The following is a 22757-nucleotide window of genomic DNA, read 5'->3' on the forward strand; positions in this document are numbered from 1 at the left end:
TATGGGAATTAAGACATTTATCACATAAATGGTGTTTGAAGCCTGAAGTACATCAGAATTAAGCAGTGGATTCTTCTTTCTCTCTTACATAATTAACCATTGCATTAAATAGTTTAGATTCTTTGTTTTTTTAAAGTAATTTAAGATAAACTCTGTACATTTATCCTCAAAACATTTAAAGTTTATGGATATTGAATAAATTAAAAATGTTCATCCATTAGGTATTCTCTTTCATAGTTATTTTAAAATTTCAACTTAAAAGTGTTTCCTTTGGCATACAGTAGTTCCCCCTTATCTGCAGGGGATATGTTCTAAGATGCCCAGTGGCTGCCTGAAACCAGGGCTTATACCAAACTCTATATATACTAGTTTTTGTTTTCTCTACTTGGATACATATGATCCTATAATTTTAAATTAGGCACATTAAGAGATTAACAATAATAATGGAACATATAACAATAGATACATATAACAATATACTATAATAAAAGTTATGTGAGTACAGTCTCTCTCTTAAAATATCTTACTGTAGTGTACTTACCCTTCTTGTGATGATGTGAGATAATAAAATGCCTACATGATGAGAGGAAATGAATGATGTGTATGCATTGTGATGTCGAGTTAGACTACTATTGGCCTTCTGACCATATGTCAGAAGATGGATCATCTGTTTCTAAACTACAGTTGACACCAGTAACTGAAATCACAGAAGGCGAAACTGTCATGGGGCGGTGGGGGGGGGGGGGGACAACTGTATGAGCATCCTCAAGCATGGAGATTAATAGAAAAAAATCTACTGCTTCCTTCATTAACTTTTCTCCATTCATATTTAAAGGTCATAGGTTATGATTCTTTGTGTGCTTATTACCTTATATGGTTTATTTTGTCATTTGTTTTTATTGTTTATTATTAAGGTATTTTTATCCCATAAGTTGGAAATTAATCTGGAAGCAGAAGCTCTTGAACTGGGCGTTGAAAGCAGCTGGGGGTTGACTGTGATGCTTGTAGTAGCATGCCAGGCATGTGCTTAGAACAGGAAAGAAACGCATCAATTAGGAGGCACAAAAAGAAACAATGCTACATAGTGTTACAAATAGATTAAGGTAAAGTTGTAATGGATCTTGAATTTCACATGAAGGAATTTGGACCATTGAAAGATTTGAGACCAAAATGTGACATGATTCAATTTTTATTTTAGTATAAAATTTCATTCTAAAATAAGACCAATTTAGGGGTATGAGGAATGGAGACTGGGAACAGAGAAGCTAGTTGGAGAGAAAAGGGAGAAATTGGAGATTTCAGAGATGGAATAGTCAGGATTTTAGTTGAACATGTAGGGAGTCAAGGAAGATGAATCAGACTGTACTAGGGTTTTGGGCCCAGGAGACTTGAATAATAATAATAATTTTATAATCAATAATCATAAATAATTTTATAATCATTTATAAATTTTCTTCCAAAATCCTACAAGATGATAGAATTACTTTGAACAGCAACAACAAAAAAACCAAAAAAAAAAAAATTACTTTGAACATGTAGTTTTAAGGCATTGAACATAGTTTATATGTCCATTCAGGTCTTCTTTTAATATTTTTTATAGAACTTTAAAATTGTCATTTTAAAGTCTGGAGCATTCTTTATAAAGTGAATCCTAGAGACTTTTATGGTTTCAGTTTCTATCTAAATGATGTCTTACTTCTATTTCACATTGATTACTCCTTGCTGGAGTGGAATAATACTATTGATTTTGGTGTGTTCTTGTGGCTGGCCACTTGCTGAATTCTCTTATGGTTCTAATAGTTTGTCTGTTGATTCCTTTTTTTTTTTTTTTTTTTTGTAATTTTATTTTATTTTTTCAGTTCCAAGATTCATTGTTTATGCACCACACCCAGTGCTCCATGAAATATGTGCCTTCCTTAATACCCACCATCATTACCTGTTGCTTCTTTTAGATATTTTATGTGATATATGATCATATCATCTGCGAATAAGGACAGTATTATCCCTTTTCTTCAAATCTTTATTTTTTTGTTCTTGTCTCAATACATGTCCAGTTAGAATTTTGAGCAGTGTAGGTAACAGGAAGCATCCCTTTTTTCCTGCCCTATCCCAAAGAGAATTCTTCTTCTTCTTTTTTTTTTTTTTTTTAAGATTTTATTTATTTATTTGACAGAGAGATCACAAGTAGTCAGAGAGGCAGGTAGAAGGGGAAGCAGTCTCCCCGAGGAGCAGGGAGCCCAATGTGGGGCTTGATCCCAGGACTGTGAAATCATGATCTGAGCCCAAGGCAGAGGCCCAACCCACTGAGCCAACCCAGGTGCCCCCCAAAGAGAATTCTTCTCAAGTTTCCTGTGCATGCCTTTTGTTTGTGTTTGAATTTAATGTAATTAAATTTTTTAAAAAATTATAAGTGGAATCATTTGAAATTATATTTTCTAATATATTGCTAAAGTGTAGAAATCCATTCAGAATTTTTGAACATTAATCATCTACATTTAACCATTTTGCTAATAAATTCAGTAATTATTTCTAATAGCCAGGAGACTCTCGAGTTTAACAATAAATTTTTTAATTTTTTTTAACATTTTGGTAAGCATGGGAATTCATCAAGAGTGATATGTAGTACATATTCCAACAAAACATTCTAATGTCCACAGTAATCTATTAGACCTTCCCAATTTAGTTAAATGTTTTAGTCTAACACTATTTCTACTACCATAATAGGGCTAATTATAGTAATCTATATGATTCTCTTACATTTTCTCCTACTTAAATGCAGCCTCTCCCATTTATCCTCTGGATAAATACAGAGGATACAGTCCCTTACACAGGGACTTCAGGTAATTTTTGAATTCCAGAGCATTGTTTGTAAGATGTTTGTACATGTGTAGTTTTCGTGGAAGAAATGGTTATCAGACTCTATTTATTTATTTTTTATTTTTTCAGTGTTCCAAGAGTCATTATTTATGCAGCACACCCAGTGCTCCATGCAATACATGCCCTCCATAATACCCACCACCAGGCTCACCCATCCCACCACTCTCCTCCCCTCTAAAACCCTCAGTTTGTTTCTCAAAGTCCGCAGTCTCCATGGCTCGTCTCCCCCTCCGATTTCCTTCAATTCACTTTTCCTTTCCTTTTCCTAATGCCCTCCGTGTTATTCCTTATGCTCCACAAGTAAGTGAAACCATATAATTGACTTTCTCTGCTTGACTTACTTCACTCAGCATAATCTCCTCCAGTCCCGTACATGTTGATACAAAAGTTGGTTATTCATCCTTTCTGATGGAGGCATAATATTCCATTGTATATATGGACCATATCTTCTTTATCCATTCATCTGTTGAAGGGCGTCTTGGCTGTTTCCACCGTTTGGCCACTGTGGACATTGCTGTTCTGAACAGTGAGGTACAGATGGCCCTTCTTTTCACTACATCTATATCTTTGGGGTAAATACCCAGCAGTGCTCTTATAGGAAACTGTGATTACCACCATTGCCCCCCAAATTTGAAAAACAATGCTCTACTATATCTCCTTTAATTATTTTTTTCTTCTATCAACAGTAGTTTTTCCATGAATAATTATAATGATACCTAGCATTTATTGTATATTGACACATGCTAACACTGTTTAAGCGCTTTGCATTTAAATTCATTTAAGTTTCCCAACAACTATGAGGTAGCTATTATGATCCTCACTTTGCAGACTAGGAAACAGAAACAGAGAGATGAATAACTTGCCCAAGACTCACAGCTAGTATTTAAAGCAGCCGGGATTTGAACACATTTAGTCTAGATGCCCAGTCTGCACTATTAACCTCTGAGCTGTGCTGCTGCTTGCTACACAAAACATTTTTGAGGAGTTCAGGTAATTTTCTTCTAGTATTAAGTCTGTAAAAACCACTATAATATTGCATATTATAGTCTCTTTGAATTTCGGTGTAATTATGAATACTCCACCTGTAGATGTCTCTTATACCACAATCATAGTACTAATATTATTAGTAGTACTATTACTAATATTACTGCTAATAATTTATTCATAGCTGAATAGACATACTGAAATAGCAAAAAAATTGAAAACATCTCCATCAATTAGAAACTGGCTAAACACTGGAATACTCTGCAGAAAAGAAAAGAATAGAAAGTTTTCTATGTACCAATCTGGAAAAATCTCAAAAATATATTAAGTGACCAAAGGCGAGGGATGCTTGTATTAAATACAGATAGGGGAGAAAGAGTGGTATTTATATTTGCTTATATATATAAAATCCCCATCACCTCTTTTTTTTTTTTTTTTTTTTTTTTTTTTTTTTATAATTTTTTTTTAAAGATTTTATTTATTTATTTGACAGAGAGAGAGATCACAGGTAGATAGAGAGGCAGGCAGAGACAGAGAGAGAGGGAAGCAGGCTCCCTGCCAAGCAGAGAGCCCGATGCGGGACTCGATCCCAGGACCTGAGATCATGACCTGAGCCGAAGGCAGCGGCCCAACCCACTGAGCCACCCAGGTGCCCCCCCCATCACCTCTTTGATCCCCGCCCTACTTCCTGTCCAGTAACCATCAGTTTGTTTTCCACGTTCAGAGTTTGTTTTTTGGTTTGCTTCCCTACCCCCATGATCATTTGTTTTGTTCCTTAAATTCAATGTATGAGTGAAATCATATAGTATTTGTCTTTCTGTGACTTATTTTACTTAGCATAATAGTTTCTAGCTCTACCCATGGCCTTGCACATGGCAAGATTTCGTTCCTTTTTTATGGCTGAGTAATATTCCATTATATATATATAGACAGACCACATCTTCTTTATCCATTCATCAGTCATTGGACACTTGGGCTGTTTTCATAATGCGGCTATTGTAGATAATGCTGCTATGGACATTGGGCTGCATGTATCCCTTCGATTAAGTATTTTTGTATTTTTTGAGTAAATATCCAGTAGTACAATTGCTAGGTCTAGGGTAGTTCAATTTTTAATTTGAGGAATAATTAATTTGAAGAACCTCCATACTGTTTTCCAGAATGGCTGCAACAGTTTGCATTCCCACCAACAGTACAAAGGGTTTCCTTTTTCTCCACATTCTTGCCAACACTTGTTTCTTGTGTTTTTGATATTAGCCATTCTGGCAGGTATGTGGTAGTATCTCATTGTAGTTTTGATTTACATTTCCCTGATGATGAGTGATACTGGGCATCTTTTCATGTGTCTTTTGGCCATCTGGATGTCTTCTTTAGGAAAATGTCTATTTCTCTCTTCTGCCCATTTTTAAATTAGATTATTTGGTTTTCAGGTGTTGAGTTTTGTAAGTTCTTTATAGATTCTGGATACTGACCTTTTCTCAGATACACCATTTGCAAATATCTTCTCCCATTCTGTGTTGCCTTTTTATTTTGTTGATTGTTTCCTTCACTGTGTAGGAGCTTTTTTATTGATGAAGTCCCAGTTGTTTATTTTTGCTTTTGTTTCCCTTGTCTTTGGAGACATATCTACAAAGAAGTTGGTATTGTTAATGTCAAAGATGTTACTGCCTATGTTCTCTTCTAGGATTTTTATGGTTTGGGGTCTCACATTTAGGTCTTTAATCCATTTTGAATTTACTTTTGTGTGTGGTGTAAGAAAGTGGTCCAGTTTTATTCTTTTGCATGCTGCTGTCCAGTTTTCCCAACACCATTTGTTGAAGAGACTGTCTTTTTCCCATTGAATATTCTTTCCTGCTTTGTCAAAGTTTAGTTGACCATGTAGTTCTGGGTTTTCTTTTCTGTTCTAGTGATCTTTTGTCTGTTTTTTTGCCAGTACCATACTGTTTTGATCACAACAGTTTAGTAAGATAACTTGAAGTCCGGAATTGAGAAATCTCCAGTTTTGCTTTTCATTTTCAAGGTTGCTTCAGCTATTTGTGGTCTTCTGTGCTTCCATACAAATTTTAGGATTGTTTATTCTAGCTCTGTGAAAAATGCTTTTGGTATTTTGATAGGGATTGTGTTAAATATGTAAATTGCTTTGGATAGCGTAGACATTTTAACAATATTTATTCTTCCAATGCATGAGCGTGGAATGTCTTTCCATTTCTCTGTCATTTTCTAAAAGAAATTTCTATTTTACTCCTTTCCCTAGCCACTCAGTCACTATTAGGTGCTATCAGTTTACTTTGTATTATTCCAGATAAACGTATACCAAAAAATATGTCTGTAGAGGTGTGTGTTTTTTCTTTAGCCCCTTTTTAACACACTGTTCTATAGCTTGCATTTTTTCCCACTTAAGAATGTATCTTAGAGATCATTTCATATTCAATGTATGAAGACCTTCTTTATTCTGTTTTACAGATTAAGAATATTTCATTGTGTGATGTACCAGGATGTATTTAATCAGTCCTTTATTAATAAACATTTGGGTTATTTATAATCCTTTGCTATTTATAAATGATAAAACAATGAGTAATAGCACATGCAAGTCATTTTGCCTGTTTTTTTTTTTTGGATAAAATTTTTGGATAAATTCTTAGAAGTGGTTTGCTGTTAGCTCTTATATACGGTTGTAGTTTTGATGGTTATTACCTTGAAATGCCTTTCACCAAAATTGTATCAATTACATTAATAGTAATGTATGAGAGTTTCCCTAATCATGTGTCTGTGCAGTGTGTTCTCAAACTATTTGATCTTTGCCTCTAGATCTTTTGATTAGGTAAAATATATTTCAGTGTAGTTTTAATTAGCATTTCTCCTAAGGGTGAGCATTTCCATATGTAGGAGCCATTTTATTCCGTTTACTACAGGTTACTTGTTATATAATTTTTTTTTTGAAAATAATTAGAAAATGAATACAAGTAAAAGATAATTTATTGATCTTGAAAGAAAGTATCTCATGATTTTTCTTTGTTTAGAATAATCTGCCACTCTATTTTATCTAAGTCAAGTGAGAAACTTTTATTTTTCTTTCATAAATTTTTCCTTAGCTAGGGTTTCTCTCATTTTAGTGACCCACATTTGGACTCAACATCTGCTGCATAAAGATAAGCCAAGTAATTCTGAAGTAGTCTGTGAATGCCAGGAGAAAAAAAATTCGTTTATGTAGTTCTTTGTTAATTTTTATTCATTGTTCGATTTCCTATCACAAAATGAAGAATATTGCTATTTTTCTCCCATTGGTAGTTCCCTTTTTCTCAAGTTATTTCTGTGCCTTACATTGGAAATAAATGCCCTTTCTCAATACAGCAGGAAGATATAACAGTTAAAAATATATATGTATGAAACAACAAAACCCCAAAGTACATAAACAGAAATTGGCAGAATTGAAAGAAAAAATAGATCCACAATTATAGCTGGACACTCCAGTGTTCTTTCTTACTAGTCAATGACAAGGAGACAGTATAAATGAAACCTGAACAGTACTATCAGTCAACTTGTGTCATTAGCATCTATAGAATACTTCACCAAAAAATAACAGAATACATATTTTTTACAAGTGCACATGAGTATTCTTCAGAATATGCCATATGCCAAGCCATAATGCAAGTTATCAGTATATTTAGAAGAGTTGAAATCATACAGCATATTTTCTGACCACATAAGAATTAAAGTCAATAACAAAAAAATATGGAAATCCCCAAATGTGTGGGAATGAAGCAACATACTTTTGAATAACTTAAAGCAGAAATCCCAAGGAAATTAGAAAATACTTAAACTGACTGAAAATGAAAAACACAGTATAGCAAAAAAAGCAGGATGTCACTGAAATAATTCTTGGAGAGATACAGCTTCAAATGAAGAAACTTCTCAAGTCATTCATCTAAATTTCTATTTTATGTAGCTAAAAATAGGGCAGAGTAGGCCCAAAGCAAGTAAAAGAAAGGAAATTACAAAAATCAGAGCAGAAATCAATGAAACAGTAATGGAGAAATAATAGAGAAAATCAAAGTCTGTTTTTTTGCAAAGACCAGTAAAATGGATAAACCTAAATGTTAGGAGCTCAGCTGAGCTGGAAGAGCAAGAACTGAGCTGGTAGGTGTTGGAGTAGTTGATTAAAGCAATTAGCCAAAAGTGAGAGAGTTAAGTCTCCAATCTCTTACTGTGATGGTATAAGCAAGAGGCTAAAACCAGAGAAACTGCCAGTTCCTCCCATTCCATTTACTCTCAGGGAGTGAAATGGAACACCAATTATGGATCACGTGGATCAGCACAGATGTGGGGATCTGTTGAGGGAGCCCCCAAACAAAAGGCTTTGACAGTTTTATGGGCTCTGAGGTAAAGAAAAGTTGGAAGGGATAAGAGTAGAAGAGACCCCTTCCCAAGGCCTCAGATAAAGAAGCCTAGGAGTAGAGGTACCAGAGCTAGGAATGTGAATATGTGAAAGAATATGACTGGGGGAGTAGAGGCGTCTGAGACCTTGACTATAAATTCCTTCAGAGACCACAGCGCATTGGCAGTATACTGAGTCTCATATAGGGAGAGCATTTTTAACCCACAGAACCTGTGAAGTAAAACCTTTGTAAACTGCCTATAGTTAGTCCTGAAAAAAAAAATCTCACATAGATTTTTTTTTAATATTTATTTATTTATTTGAGAGAGAGAGAATGATAGCATGAGAGGGGAGAGGTCAGAGGGAGAAACGTACTCCCTGCCTAGCAGGGAGCCCAATGTGGGACTCGATCCCAGGACTCCAGGATCATGACCTGAGCCGAAGGTTTAACCAACTGAGCCACTCAGGCGTCCCCTCACATAGATTTTTTAACCAGGAGCCAGACTCGTCACTAGATTGGTAAGAAAAAAAAGAAAGTGCAAACTACCAATATCAGGAATGAATAAGGAAACATCCCTACAGAAACATAAGAGAATATTATGAATAACATTTGCCAACAAATTTGATCATGTAGATGAAATGGACAAATTCTTTGAAAATACAAATTATTAAAACTGACTCAAGAAGAAATAGAAAATCTTGATTAGATCTGTATCAAGTAAGAAAGTTGATTTAGCTTATTAAACTTATATAATTAATATCCTTCAAAAAAAGAGAAGTCGGGGCGCCTGGGTGGCTCAGTGGGTTAAGCCGCTGCCTTCGGCTCAGGTCATAATCCCAGGGTTCTGGGATCGAGCCCCGCATCGGGCTCTCTGCTCGGCAGGGAGCCTGCTTCCTCCTCTCTCTCTCTGCCTGCCTCTCTGCCTACTTGTGAACTCTGTCTGTCAAATAAATAAATAAATCTTAAAAAAAAAAAAAAAAAAGAGAAGTCAGCAACTTACACTAGCAAAGAAAACATGGTGAATTCCATGAAACATTTAAGGAGGAAATTGTATCAGTACATACAAACTTTCAGAAAACAGAGGAAGAAGGAACAGTCCAAACTCATTTTATTAGGCCAATTTTATCCTGATACCCAAACCAGGCATCATGAGAAAACTACAATTCCAGATCCTTCATGAACATAGATGCAAAAGCCTTAATAATTAGTACTAGAAAAGGATAATACACTATGGCCAAATGGGTTTATCCTAGGAATGCATAGTTGGTTCAACAACAAAAATCATTTAATTTAATTCACAATATTAATAGAATTGATTTTTTAAAAGCATATGATCATCTCAGTAGTCAAAAACTGTTTGACAAAATTCAACACCCATTCATGGTAAAAACACTAAAAAAAAATAAGGGACAGAAAGGAATTTTCTCACCCTGATAAAGGGCATGTATGAAAAACCCATAGCTAACATAATTATTAAGAGTGAAAGGTAGAGAGCTTGCTAAGGTCAGGAACAAGACAAGGATAGCTGCCTTCATCACTTCTTTTTAATATTGAATTGGAAGTTCCAGAAAGAACAGTTAAGCAAGAAAAATAAATAAAGGCGTCTAGATTGGAAAGGAAGAGGTAAAATAATGTCTGTTTGCAAATTACATGATCTTATTTGTGGAAAATTATAAGGAATTTCCAAAAAACTATTAGAGTTAATAAATGAGTTCAGCAGGTTTGTAGGCTACATGATCTATGTACAAAAAAATCTATTTTATTCCTTTGTGCTAGCAATGAGCAATCTGAAAACAAAATTTAAAAAGTAATTCTATTTAGAATAGGGTTAGGAAAATACTCTGCTATTAGGTTTGTGATGTTGCACAATTTTGTTAATATGTTAAGAGGGTGAATTTTATGGAATACAAATTACATCTCAATTTAAAAAATGTACTGAGAAAGGACTTTTATCTAGAATATATTGAGGGCTCCTATAATTTGGTAATGTAAGGAAACAAAACAAAACAAAAAAAACCAAAGTGGGTATAAAATTTGAACAGGTACTTCTCATAAGAATATATGTGAATGACCCACAAGTACATGAAAATGTATTCACCATCATTGTTGATTAGAAGAGTACAAACTAATGTCACAAGTGATGAGGATTTGGAGTATCTGAAACTCTCACTCATTGCTGACGGTAATGTAAAATGACAGTCAATTTTTTTATATACATTTTTTATTATGTTAGCCACCAAACAGTACATCATTAGTTTTTGATGTAGTATATAGTCAAATTTGAAAAAAAGTTTGGCAATTTCTTTTAAAAGCTGAGCATGCATTTACTGTACAACCCAACAATTCTACTTCTAGGTATCTACCAAAAGAAATAGAACATATGTTCACATAAAGACTTACATAAATGTTTAAAACAGCTTAATTTATAGTAGTCAAAAACTAAGCAACCCAGAATTCATTCGCGGTTGCATTCATTCATTCATTCAAGTAAACATGTGAATAAAATGTGGTATATCCAAACAGTGTAATACTACTCAGCACTAAAAAGGACTGGACTGCTGATGAAATAACATGAATGAATCTCAAAATATGCTCAGTGAAAGGAGACCAGGCACAAAAGACCCCCCCCCCCACCACACACACAGTTTGATTCTATTTATATGGAAATTTTTAAAAAATCCATAACTATAAAGACAGAAAGCAGGATTAGTGGTTGCTTGGGTCCAGGAATAGGGCCTGGAATTGATTGCATATAGGCAAAAGCAAAAATTTTTGGAGGGGATGGAATTGTTCTGAAGTTTCATTGTAGTAGTGATTACCTGACTACACATTTGTCAGGATTCATCAGACTACATTTAAAGTGGGCAAATTTTATGGTATGTGTAATACATCTCAATTATATTGTTTTTAAGATGATGTCTTTATTGTTGCTAGAAAAATGGGAGATGTATAGCCTCATTTCTAGAGATTATAAAAATTAATATCTTTTTCAGCCTGCATTTCATTTTGCTTTATCTTTAATTTTTTTCTTTGTAGCACATTTTAGAATTTTATACTTAACCTACATAATTAATTCAATTTTGGAAACAGATGTTTTCATGTTTACTATGTGCCAAGCAGTGGGAAAACAGAGCCCCTACCCCAAGATACTATTCCCATAGTCTTACAGGAAATGCTAATTTATTTTTAAATTAATTAATAGAAAATATAAACACAAGAAGAGAAGTGTTTACAAAGTATGGACGGCTTAACTTTATCTGAATGGAGCTGAGTAGTCTAAGGGGTCTTTAAGTTTGGTCAGCTGGGGAGCTGTCATTTGAAGGATGAAAGGAATTGATCCAGTGGACAGGGGAAAGTAAACATATTAGCCTCCTAAATAGTCTTTAGTTAAATAGAGAAGGAGTGGGAGGTGTATTTGGTGTTTATAAGACTAACAAAGTCCTTTAAAACACAGGATTTGAGTCCTTTAGCTCACTGATTTCTTCATTTCTCTTATTACTGAATAGAACTTCAACTTAGCTGGCACTTAGATCTCTCAAGTTTTTAAAAACTCCACCCTCTTTTGGAATTTCACACTCATTCAGGGTCCAGGCATATTATTTTGTACTGCATCTTGTGAATTCCATATTTTTACTGTTCTTCAGCCACACTGACAGCCTATGTCTTTTTACCCAAAAGTTACTTTCCCTTTGCCCCCAAAACGTTTGCTCAGATAGAGTGGCTAGATTCTATAGACTGTATTATTCACCAGAAATGTGGCGACGATATTTAAAAAATAAATGTATAGAAGAAGCAGACGCTATCTTAAATCACTTAAGATTTAAATTGCAATGAGAAATACTGTGGGATATTTGGATAGAAAGCTGGGAACCTATTATCTCTTCTTTGCTCCTTCTACTCCCTATACTTTCCTTTACTTGACTTAATTGAGAAAATTTTCTTACTGTCCAAAAGTAACTGATGAGGATGGCATTTAAAATATCTATAATGGGAACTGTTCTTTATGAAATGCCTTGAGAATTTTCTGTTTCATGTCTAAAAGGAAGAAGAAGAATTTTCAGTTCTTTCCAGCTGCCTGGGACTTCTGCCAACATTTTACCAAACAGAACATCCATTCATCAGTGCCTCGTGTCTGGATTGGTCAGTTCCAGCATTTGATATTATATCTCAGTGGTGTCTTGAGATAAATTCATTTACTGAAAGACATGCAGAACAAGGAAAGGTACGTAAAAAGAGTAGTATTGCCCACTTGACATAGGAGTGATATGTTAATAGGGTAAGAGAATAATGAAGAATTAAAAATTTCAGGTCAGATGTTTTGGGGAGCATATACTAAACTAATTATGTTGAATAAATGGTTTCCTTATGTAATGTTTATGATTCTAAAAGCAAAAATGCTTTAGTTAACAAAGCTAAGTTATTAATATGCTACTTTAAGTTGGTTTTAAGTCATTAGGCTTTTATTGAATGTCTTAAATAATCATAGCCCTAGACTTGGAAGATACAAAAGAATTTTAAGATAGACAAGGAACTTATAAGCTTATTGGGAAGACAGCTGTCACACAAAAATCAAAGATTTGGAGTAGCAGATTTAAAAGGCCATGGCTTTAACTTTAAAAATTTGCTGGGCCTATCCTGCCAGCTTGGCTAGTGAAGGGTTTTGTGTTGAAGATAAGTGAACTGGAAAGGTAGAGTGGGGGCAGTGGGAAGTGGCTATGAATTCCATGGTTCGATGCTTAGACTTTCTACATCAAATTTTAGGTGGAACTACAGTTTTTGAGAAATGGAATAATATGATGGACGTATTTTAGGGAGATAATTTGGGTAGTTTTTTAATAGGTAAATTGAAATAAGGAGAGAGAGAAGCCAGAGATTATGTAGGTGGTGAAGAAAATCTGGTATTATTCTGACAGTAGAAATTAGACAGAATATAACCAATGCAAGAGACATATGAGAAAAATGTATAGGACTTGACCAGATGTATATTTGACTTTAAGATCTGAACAAAAAGCATTGAAAGAATAGTAACTAGTAGACATAATTCTGATAGAAATCTGATCCTGCTTAAAGTACCGTTGATGGTGTATGGAGGAAGACTGGAGTCTTTGCATGGCATTCAGGGGTTTTCACCATCTTGCTTGCCTTTCTAAACTTCATCCACACCACTCTCTACCACCTTGCTCAAAATGCAGAAGAATATTTTAAGTGTGCTATATGTTTTTAAACATCGGTGTTATTGCTTATTACTGTTACTTTTATCTAAAGCAGTTTTCCTATCTTTCTCCTGTTGAATTAATCACTCCTCAAGGCTTTCCTAAGATAAGTGTACCTCTTCTGTAAAGCTTTGTCTGATAATCCTTCTTCTTCAGTTCTAATCCCCTCCCTCTGTTGTGTTATATGACAGTACTTTTGCCATGGTCTCTAGCAGTCACCATATTTATCACTTTTGTTTGTTTAATATGTCTGAATGGGGGCTCCAAAAGCAAAAATTGTTCCTTATTTTTCTTTGCATTGCTAGTTCCTAGAAAGTACCTGATATAGACTGGTCACCTAATAAATATTTGTGGAACAGTTAACTGGTAGGGTGATATCATTGGTAGAAATAGAACTGGTGAAAGAAGAGCCATGTTTCAGAGAAAATTTTAATTTTAATTTTAATTTTAAAAAGGAGATAATAGGGGCACCTGGGTGGCTCAGTGGGTTAAGCTTCTGCCTTCAGCTCAGGTCATGATCCCAGGGTCCTGGGATCAAGCCCCACATTGGGCTCTCTCTGCATGACAGGGAGCCTGCTTCCCCTCCCCGCTCTGCCTGCCTCTCTGTGTACTTGTGATCTCTGTCAAATAAATAAATAAAATCTTTTTTAAAAATAAAAAGGAGATAATAAAAAATTAGTATTTTATTTTCAAAAGATTTTATTTATTTGAGAGAGAGAGACAGAGCTAGCATGGGCAGGGGAAGGGGCAGAAGGAGCTGGGAAGCAGACTCCCCAGTGAGCAGGGAGCCCAACACGGGACTGGATCCCAGAACCCTGAAATCATGACCTGAGCCAAAGGCAGATGCTTAACTCACTTTGCCACCCAGTCTCAGTATTTTAGATAGAGGTGTCACACTAGAATAGGCATTGAGTGAATAATAAAGGCAAGGTAAGCATAAATCATAAATGTCTCTGCTTTTGTTCACTTCTGTTTTCTATTGAAATCCTTAAGGAAATTATATTTTATACCCTCTCATTTTTAAAGGAAAGACAATTTCAAGACATTAATTGAGCCTTGTATACTATGTATAAAAATCTTTTTCCTATCTAGTAATTTCCTTATTTTTAGATAATAGCTAGAATCTGAAGTTATATATTGATGTCTAGAAACATATAATGAATGACTAGGGGTAAGAGATGGATATAACTGAGAACCAGGACAGGAGAAAGTGATGCATATATGTGTACTTAAAATTTTTTGTTTTCATAGGAGTCATGGGTTAAACAATAGATAAAAATTAACTCATTTGAGGGGCACCTGGTGGCTCAGTTGGTTGGGCGTCTACGTACTCCTTGGATCCTGGGATTGAGGCCCACATCCAGCTCTCTGCTCAGAGGAGAGCCTGCTTCTCCCTCTCCCTCTGCCTGCCATTCTCCCTACTTGTGCACACACACACACTCTCTCTCTCTCTCAAATAAATAAATAAATAAAATCTAAAAAAATTTTAACTCATTTGATAGTATAATAACAAGCTGCCATGTTAGATGTATGATTATTAATATGGGTATCGATGGAAAATAAGAATTTGTCATTTTAAAAAATAATCTTTTGTAAAATGGAGTGATAATGATTTGTTTTAGAGCCAGAACAGTGTCATTTATTTATTTATTTCTACTTATTACAAATGTTTTCCAGTTATTTGAATGCACTCCCATCTGACCTGCATCCCTACTTTTATCCTTGTTCCACTCTGTTCTATCTCTAGTCCTGACTCTGACCCAGGTCAACCAGATTTTCTTTACCTGGAATTTTAAATATGAACAAGATAGAAACAATATTTGGAGCTGAGTAGTCCAACAAAAGTACTCTTGGAAGATAGTCTGAATTACTGCTCTGATTTTTTGTATCAGCTAAGATTCTTTGGTCGCAGACAGTTTTGGTGTGCTAGCATCTGAAGTGCTACCACTGGATAACCCCATCTGAACCACTTTCCTTCCTTCTATTTGGTGCTCAAAATTCAGATTCTTGGGAGAAAGGATCTGATTGACCTAATCTGCATCCTATGTACACCCCTGTGATGGGGCAGGATCTTGCATTAGGGCAACTATCAGACCTGTATGGAACAAGAAAAGAGGTTATTTTTCAAATACTATAATACTGTTATATAAGAAGAATATAATAATATAATATATTATATTATTATATATATATAATATATAATATATAATATATAATATATAATATATAATAATATATATAATATATATTATATATAATATATATATTGAAAAATATATTGAAATATATATTGAATATATATTTGAAAAATACTATATATATATTGAAAATATATATTGAATATATATTTGAAAAATACTATATATATATTGAAAAATATATTGAAATATATATTGAAATATATATTGAAAAAATATATTGAAAAATACTATATATATATAATATAATAAAGAATATAATAATATAAGAATATATATATTCTTATATCTAGAATATCTATATTCTTATAATATATAAAGAATAATATAAGAAGGCAGATAAGGTTGTGGACAAATTGAAAAACATAAATAACAAACAATGGTGGCCCACTGTCTTCATATCTTACCTGTTGGCACGTAGACTTCCTTATTCTCATTCACAGAGTTTCATTTCTTCCCCTGTTCAAAATGATGTCACCATTCCATTTATAATCACAAATGCATCTACCACTTTGCCAAATATGCAAATAAAGTCACATCCAATAGTTACACCATCAGACCTTTCTGTCCATTCCTTCTGTATTTGTTGTACTTATACCCTGGTGGCCTGGGAAATTTTAATTAGCAGCTCCTCACCCTGAATTCCATAGTTAAGTGAAAGAAAACGAGAATAGAAAATTTTGCAAGAAGATATGCCACCATAAGCAAGAACATTTACAAATAGTCATAAAGCTGTAACTAATATATAGTCAAATATATGACTTTCTTCTTGCATCTTCTGTGACCAGAACCTCAACAGGTTGTATTTATTTGACCAAGGATGTGAACCAGACTTTATTCTGAGAGGTCTGAGCTTCTGGTGATTCTGTCTTGCTTATATTAAGGCCATAATCGTTTTGTGTTAAATTTTTATCCTTTGATCTTGGGACATGGTGAGCAGCAGGGCTCAGCGATCTCTAAGTTCAAAACATTCTGCTGCCAATTGTATAGCAATATTTCTATTCTTCTTGATAGTTCAGACTATGCTGTAAGCCATTCCTTTCTTCTCCTAGTGAGAAGAAATGGCCAGATGACATTTAGTTTCTACTTCAGTGGGACTATTATCATATCCTCTGATGGAAGATAGTACACAACTTCCTTAGAATGGTCCTGAACCACAGAAGAATTCAGAATAGCAGGAAACAAAAATAAAAGAACTGAATTCTTAGGTGTAATCGTGAGACCTGCCAAAACCACTTCTCACTCCCTGGTTTCCAGACTGATACATTTCTTCTGTGGGAAAATGATCACCCACAGTGTACTGGTTGCTGTTTTAGAGCATGTACTTCATCCTGTAGGAGCATATACTTCATTTTATAGTTATTTTCTCCCAGCTGGTACCATCTAAATTCTATCAGTGAAATAGTTCGTCATTTAAAAGATCAGCAGTTTTGTCAGATGTTTGAATATATGTTAGGATCAGTTACTTCCATAGACATCCACCTATTGCCTCACATCTGTCATTATGAAAAAAATTCTTTAAGACCATGTGGTGTGAGCTGCTGGGTAATAGACAGCTTAATCTAGATAGGTATCAAGTTCAGTGAGGACAAATTGCTCTCCCTTCCACTGATGGAAGAGTGCAGTATAACCAACTCGTTACAGAATATGCAATCTTTGCAGTCTGAGTCTGGGCACTGAATGTAGGCAAATAGCATATCGTAAGCACGTATATTGGCCTTGGCCTTGCTTCCATGGCCACTTTATCCATGAGCTTATTGATAAACGCCAGGCTGACTACATAAGTACTGCATCAATTTAGATAGGTTATGGTTGTAAGTAATGTGAAATGATCAATTTCTTGAGATATTAGATTCATACTACATTTTATCCGTTCGTGGATAGAAAGGAACTACTGCTATTATCAGTATTTTTATAAACTGCAAATAATGAATTAAGTATACTTTGTGGGGAAACTTAACTAATTTGGCATTTTTTTTCCATACTTGTAGCAGAAAGTTTATAAAGAGAGTTGCAGACATAGCACTTATGGATACAAAAGGCCTTAACAGCTGGTGGTACAAGAGGGTTTTACATCTTAGGAGATTCTAAATTATAAAGTGTTGAGGTAGAAATAATGAGTTATAACCATAAACTTACTTTAAGAAAAGCCAATAAATTGTTTATCTGAGAAAGATCAAAAGTTGATTTTTAAAAAGTTTATTTAAAATTTTGCATTAAGCATATTTAAAAACAAGTACATCTAGATATATGCAGTCTTAGTTATGCAGTTTTAATAACTAAGTCTTAGTGCAGTCTTAGTTATGTTTAATATTTTTAAGTAATGACAAGTTTAAATGTTTTAGGGTACGTAATCTAAAAACTGATACCATACTTTAATTGAAAACAACATTAAAATAGAGATTGGTAATTGTACTATTGATGGAAACGAGAAGAGGTCTAATAAAGAAAATAAGCCACATACTTAGAGACAGATGTGTTTTTCTTAGGGAAAAAGGCCTTTAAAATATAAGCATTTTGTGTTAGTGACTTAAATACATAGGATTATTGAGTAATTTTGGATAATATTTTAGGCCTTGCTTATCCAAGAGTCAAGATGGAAATTACCGCACCTGCTCCAGTTGCCTGAGAATTATAACACCATTTTTCAGTACTACCACAGAAAAACCTGTAGTGTCTGCACTAAGGTTCCTAAGGATCCTGCTGTTTGCCTTGTTTGTGGTACTTTTGTATGCCTGAAAGGACTTTGCTGCAAGCAACAAAGCTACTGTGAATGTGTATTGGTAAGCAGTAGTAAATAATAGAAAATGTATGAAAACACAAATGTACTAGCACATGGAAATGCGGTATATGTGGTTAATCTCGCTCTTCATATTAGCTCTTCTTTGAATTAAATACACAGTACACAAGGATTTTGTTCTTGTTCTTTTGTTAATCCAGTAGAAGGGTTTAAAAAAAAAAAAGAAAAGCCCAAACATCTGAGGCTTTACTTAAGTGAGTAAAACTTTTTTAAGTACACTTCCACGTCCTCCCCCTGCGCCTGTTGCTCTTTCATGGTAGGAACTCTTATATGGTGAGCGGTAAGACAGTGGTCATACCTGCTCTTGTGGGTGCCAGCCTCTGAATTAGGTTTAGGTTGGCTCTTAATTGCTTTCCTAGATAATCCTTACCCAAATTCCTCCTAATGTATTACTAATCAAATATTAAGAATGAAATTCTAAGTTTAACTTAGATGAAATCTTATTGAGAATTTAAGAAATACTTGGTATTATTTAGAAGACATTTAACTAAGGCATTCTTGATTTTCTTATAAAGTCCATTTGATTATGAAGATCATTGATATATTTTTAATTATTTAGCATTCTCAGAACTGTGGTGCTGGAACAGGAATTTTCCTTTTGATCAATGCATCGGTGATTATCATCATTCGAGGCCACCGCTTCTGCCTCTGGGGTTCTGTGTATTTGGATGCTCATGGAGAAGAAGATCGGGATCTTAGGTTAGATATGCATGGGGATATTTGAATGTTTTATTGCTGTTTTATCAATAAGAACAATGCACCATTCCTGGCTTTGTAATTGTAATAATACTTATTTTTTTATATTAAGAAACTCTGATAGTCATTAAGTTAAAGCAGTTTCTAGTTTTTGAGATACTTTACACATCCACATGCTAAGGAAATATAAAATAAGCCAAACTACTATGTGAGATTTTAGCCATAAAGAATCTATTTTTTTTTAATGTGTGTGAAATCTTCATTGTATTGTATAACTTTTAATACCATTTTTTCCTTTTTATTCTAGGCGAGGCAAACCTCTCTACATTTGTAAGGAAAGATACAAAGTTCTTGAGCAACAGTGGATTTCTCATACTTTTGATCACATCAATAAAAGATGGGGTCCACATTACAATGGGCTGTAATTCACCGCCTCAGCATTGCATTATATCATTTTCATTAAGAATTTATCAACAATAAGCTTTACCTTAATTTGGGGGATTAATGCTTTTGCTGAGGGAGAAAAAGAAAACATATATTATGAAGCCTTTCCAAAATTAGGTGCTTGGTAATCACATTAATGGTATAATAAATTTTTTTTTAAGTATCTGGAGAACATAACAAATAACAAATTAAATCATTCTTTAGTGGTCCTTTTTTTTTAAGTCCACAATTAATAAGAAGCACAACTTGTTGACAAAATCATTTAAAAAAAAAATTCTCCCAGCAATGCATATCAGCTGTTCATTGATACTTAGAGTGGGTGTGATTTATTTAAAGTTTTACTGCTTCTTTATATCTGTGTGTTTTAATTTGCATCTGCTAAACACATGCATCCTTTCCCTCTGGCATTCTTGTGTTGATTTGAGATTTTTGCTGTATGTAATTAGAAAAAAAATGTAAAACATGATTTATGTGAAATATTGTATAGTAAAAGTTGGTCTAATAGTAGGACTTTAAAATTTTTTCTTATTGTGAGGAATCTGTTAAAAAGTTTAAGGCTTTGCTGAAAACTTAATTCATTCTCAGGAATTTCATAAATATTCTCCCCAGGTAAATAATTGAAATAGTTGTAAAATAAGTAGATAGCTGCTGTTAATATAATACAGTACATTTTGAGGGACATATGTGTGGTTGGGGAAGGGAGTCCTTAAAAATCAAAATTTGCCATTTCATTTGGATGAATTACTTGAGGTATTAACAAATAGATTTTACTATAAAATCAGATGTTTTAAGAACATACATATGGCAGATTTTGATTCTGTGCATGCCCATCTTTTATTACCAACCAAGTTTTTGTTTAAATGATCAAATTGGAAATTGCTCAGACTTACCCACAAATGAAGCTTAGTTTTAGAACTTTCCTGTCAGCTCGAGAGGTTCATCTATATTGTATTTGTGCAGCGTAATCACTGCTATTTCTGCTTAGTTTCCTAAAAGGAAAAAAAAGGCTCAATGGTGGTGATGACCCTCATGAATGAGCCATGCATCTGCATTCTTCTTAGAAGCTGCTGTGAAAAGCAATTTATGTTTGTTGGGTTTTTTTAATCAGCAAGAATGGGAATGATTGTGCTAAAACCCACTCTATAAATAGAGAAGGAAGATTACAGAAAAGCATGTTATATATTGCTAACAAGATTTTTCTTCCAAATGATTTAGTAATTTGATGATTATTTAGTAGATAGTATTATCAAGCAATTCCTGGTACTTTGGACATCCATGGCTTGTTATATAAAATTACATTTTTACATGTAAAAATAAACTAAAAAACATCTAATGATAACAAAAATGAAGTCAGATCTGTGTTCTAAAAAGTATTGAATGACATGGCATTACAGAATGTGAAAATGGACATTAAATGATGGCCTTGCATTAAAATACAGCAGAACAGTACGTACTCAAATGTGTTCAAAAGTCAAAAAATTACCTATAGTTCCACAATAAAATACATGAAATAGCTTGCTATTTTTATATACATTTCCAAAATATTAAGATAACTTTCTGAAAGATGAGAATGATTCTGTTTAACTAAATAGTTGTCCTTTCTAACACATTGCTACTTTTAAAAATACTGTATCATAAGTTCAGCCTGTCATATTTTTTGCATTGGTCATTCTGAATACCAGACCATTTGTAAGTGTGGTTGAAGAGCAAATGCTAATTTAAATCTCTAGTAAATACTGTTACAGGATTCATGAACTTGAATAATTCTGCAGTTTGAAACTCTGATGCTATATATACATGGTATAATGTATTCAGACTTTGATTACTACATATTTAAAATGGAATGTTTTATGATTGTGCATATGGATGTGAAGTGAAAATATTAGCCTTAACATTAAAATTTGGGTATTTGATAGTGTTTATTTTGATATTGGTGAATTAGTCACCAGTAAATTTTTAAAAAGCACTTGGTTGAAAATTGTACTTGAATTACATACATGCATGCTGCTAAACTAGAACTTTAATTTTTTCCCCCATAACTTTTATAAGTCCCATTTATAAGCCCACTTTTAAAAATAACAGGTCCAAGCTAGAGTGATGTGTGTATATTATTAAAAAAAATGTACTGGTGTGGTATCTTGTATGAATGAACATTTAAATACAGTACATTACTGTAGAGGCTAAATCAATCTTTATAATTAAGCAGAGATTACAAAACTAGGAATAATCAACATTGTAAGATATGTTAATAAAAACCTACTGTCATTTGGTTTGTGAAAGGTCCTTAAAATGTTTAATTGTTAAATTTTTTTTAAGGTATTGAAAATAATAAATGTAAGTGAGCATAGCAGAAAAGATCAAAGCATAACATAACTGATAGTTGCTCTAAGGTGGAGTTAAATATAAAGGTTTGCTTTTCCTTATACCTTTTATTTGCAGAGGAAGTTCCTGTTTCTTCTATCCTTGTCTTAAAAGAATGCAAAGCTTTTTGCTAAGTGTATGTTTATGGAAGCTGGGGAGAAGGGAATGGGTATACAGATCTGAGGAGCACTACTTTGGTCCTTGCTGCTTTCTAAAAATTCCAGCTAGACTTCAGAAATCTAAAGGGCTTTATGATAATGTTTATTTTGAATGGACTGTGATTTTGTTGGAATTGACAGTATTCGCTCCTACCCCTCCATCCTGAAGCTCACCAGGCAGTTATCAGCTAAGCATCCATTTGTGTTCACAAACCTTTTTTTCCCCCTGTTTTACGTATTTTGGCATTTATTGATTTCTGTGACTTAGAAAAGATGCTGATTGAAAGCACTGACAACAGTGTGAGAGAATATATGAACCAAGAGTCTGTAGCATCTCCAGGATTGTAATTGCTGACTCTCAAGTTCCTGTTGTTGGCTTATTTTTGTGGTCCTGTTGAACAACAAAAACAAAGCACAATGTGATTTTAACCATGATTTTAATCAAATTACCAAGACAAGATACATTCACTGGGGGTTATTCCTGCATGCGATGGTTGGTGTGTCTCAGTTCTATTCACAGCACATAGTTGTTTTCCTTTATGATCTGGCTGGAGTGGGCAGAAGGATGGCAACGTGATCACTTCTTGATTTGTGACACTTCAAGCCCCCTTGATAACAAAGCACATTAAATACAGAAGAGCTATCACCAT

General features: G+C 33.9%; 1 protein-coding gene across 3 annotated transcripts in view; it reads left to right on the forward strand.

Moving 5' to 3' along the window:
* UBR3 (ubiquitin protein ligase E3 component n-recognin 3) overlaps positions 1-21870 on the forward strand; it is a 239565-nt gene extending 217695 nt beyond the window's left edge. For all 3 annotated transcript variants that reach the window (XM_046018934.1, XM_046018937.1, XM_046018935.1), the window contains exons 36-39: positions 12280-12459; positions 18222-18431; positions 19008-19147; positions 19452-21870. In XM_046018934.1, the coding sequence (XP_045874890.1) occupies positions 12280-12459; positions 18222-18431; positions 19008-19147; positions 19452-19569 (648 nt within the window). In that variant the 3' untranslated portion in view covers positions 19570-21870. The remainder of the gene's footprint in view (positions 1-12279; positions 12460-18221; positions 18432-19007; positions 19148-19451) is intronic.
* The last annotated feature ends 887 nt before the right edge of the window (positions 21871-22757 follow it).

This window comes from Meles meles, chromosome 9, assembly GCF_922984935.1.
Source record: "Meles meles chromosome 9, mMelMel3.1 paternal haplotype, whole genome shotgun sequence".
NCBI lineage: Eukaryota > Metazoa > Chordata > Mammalia > Carnivora > Mustelidae > Meles > Meles meles.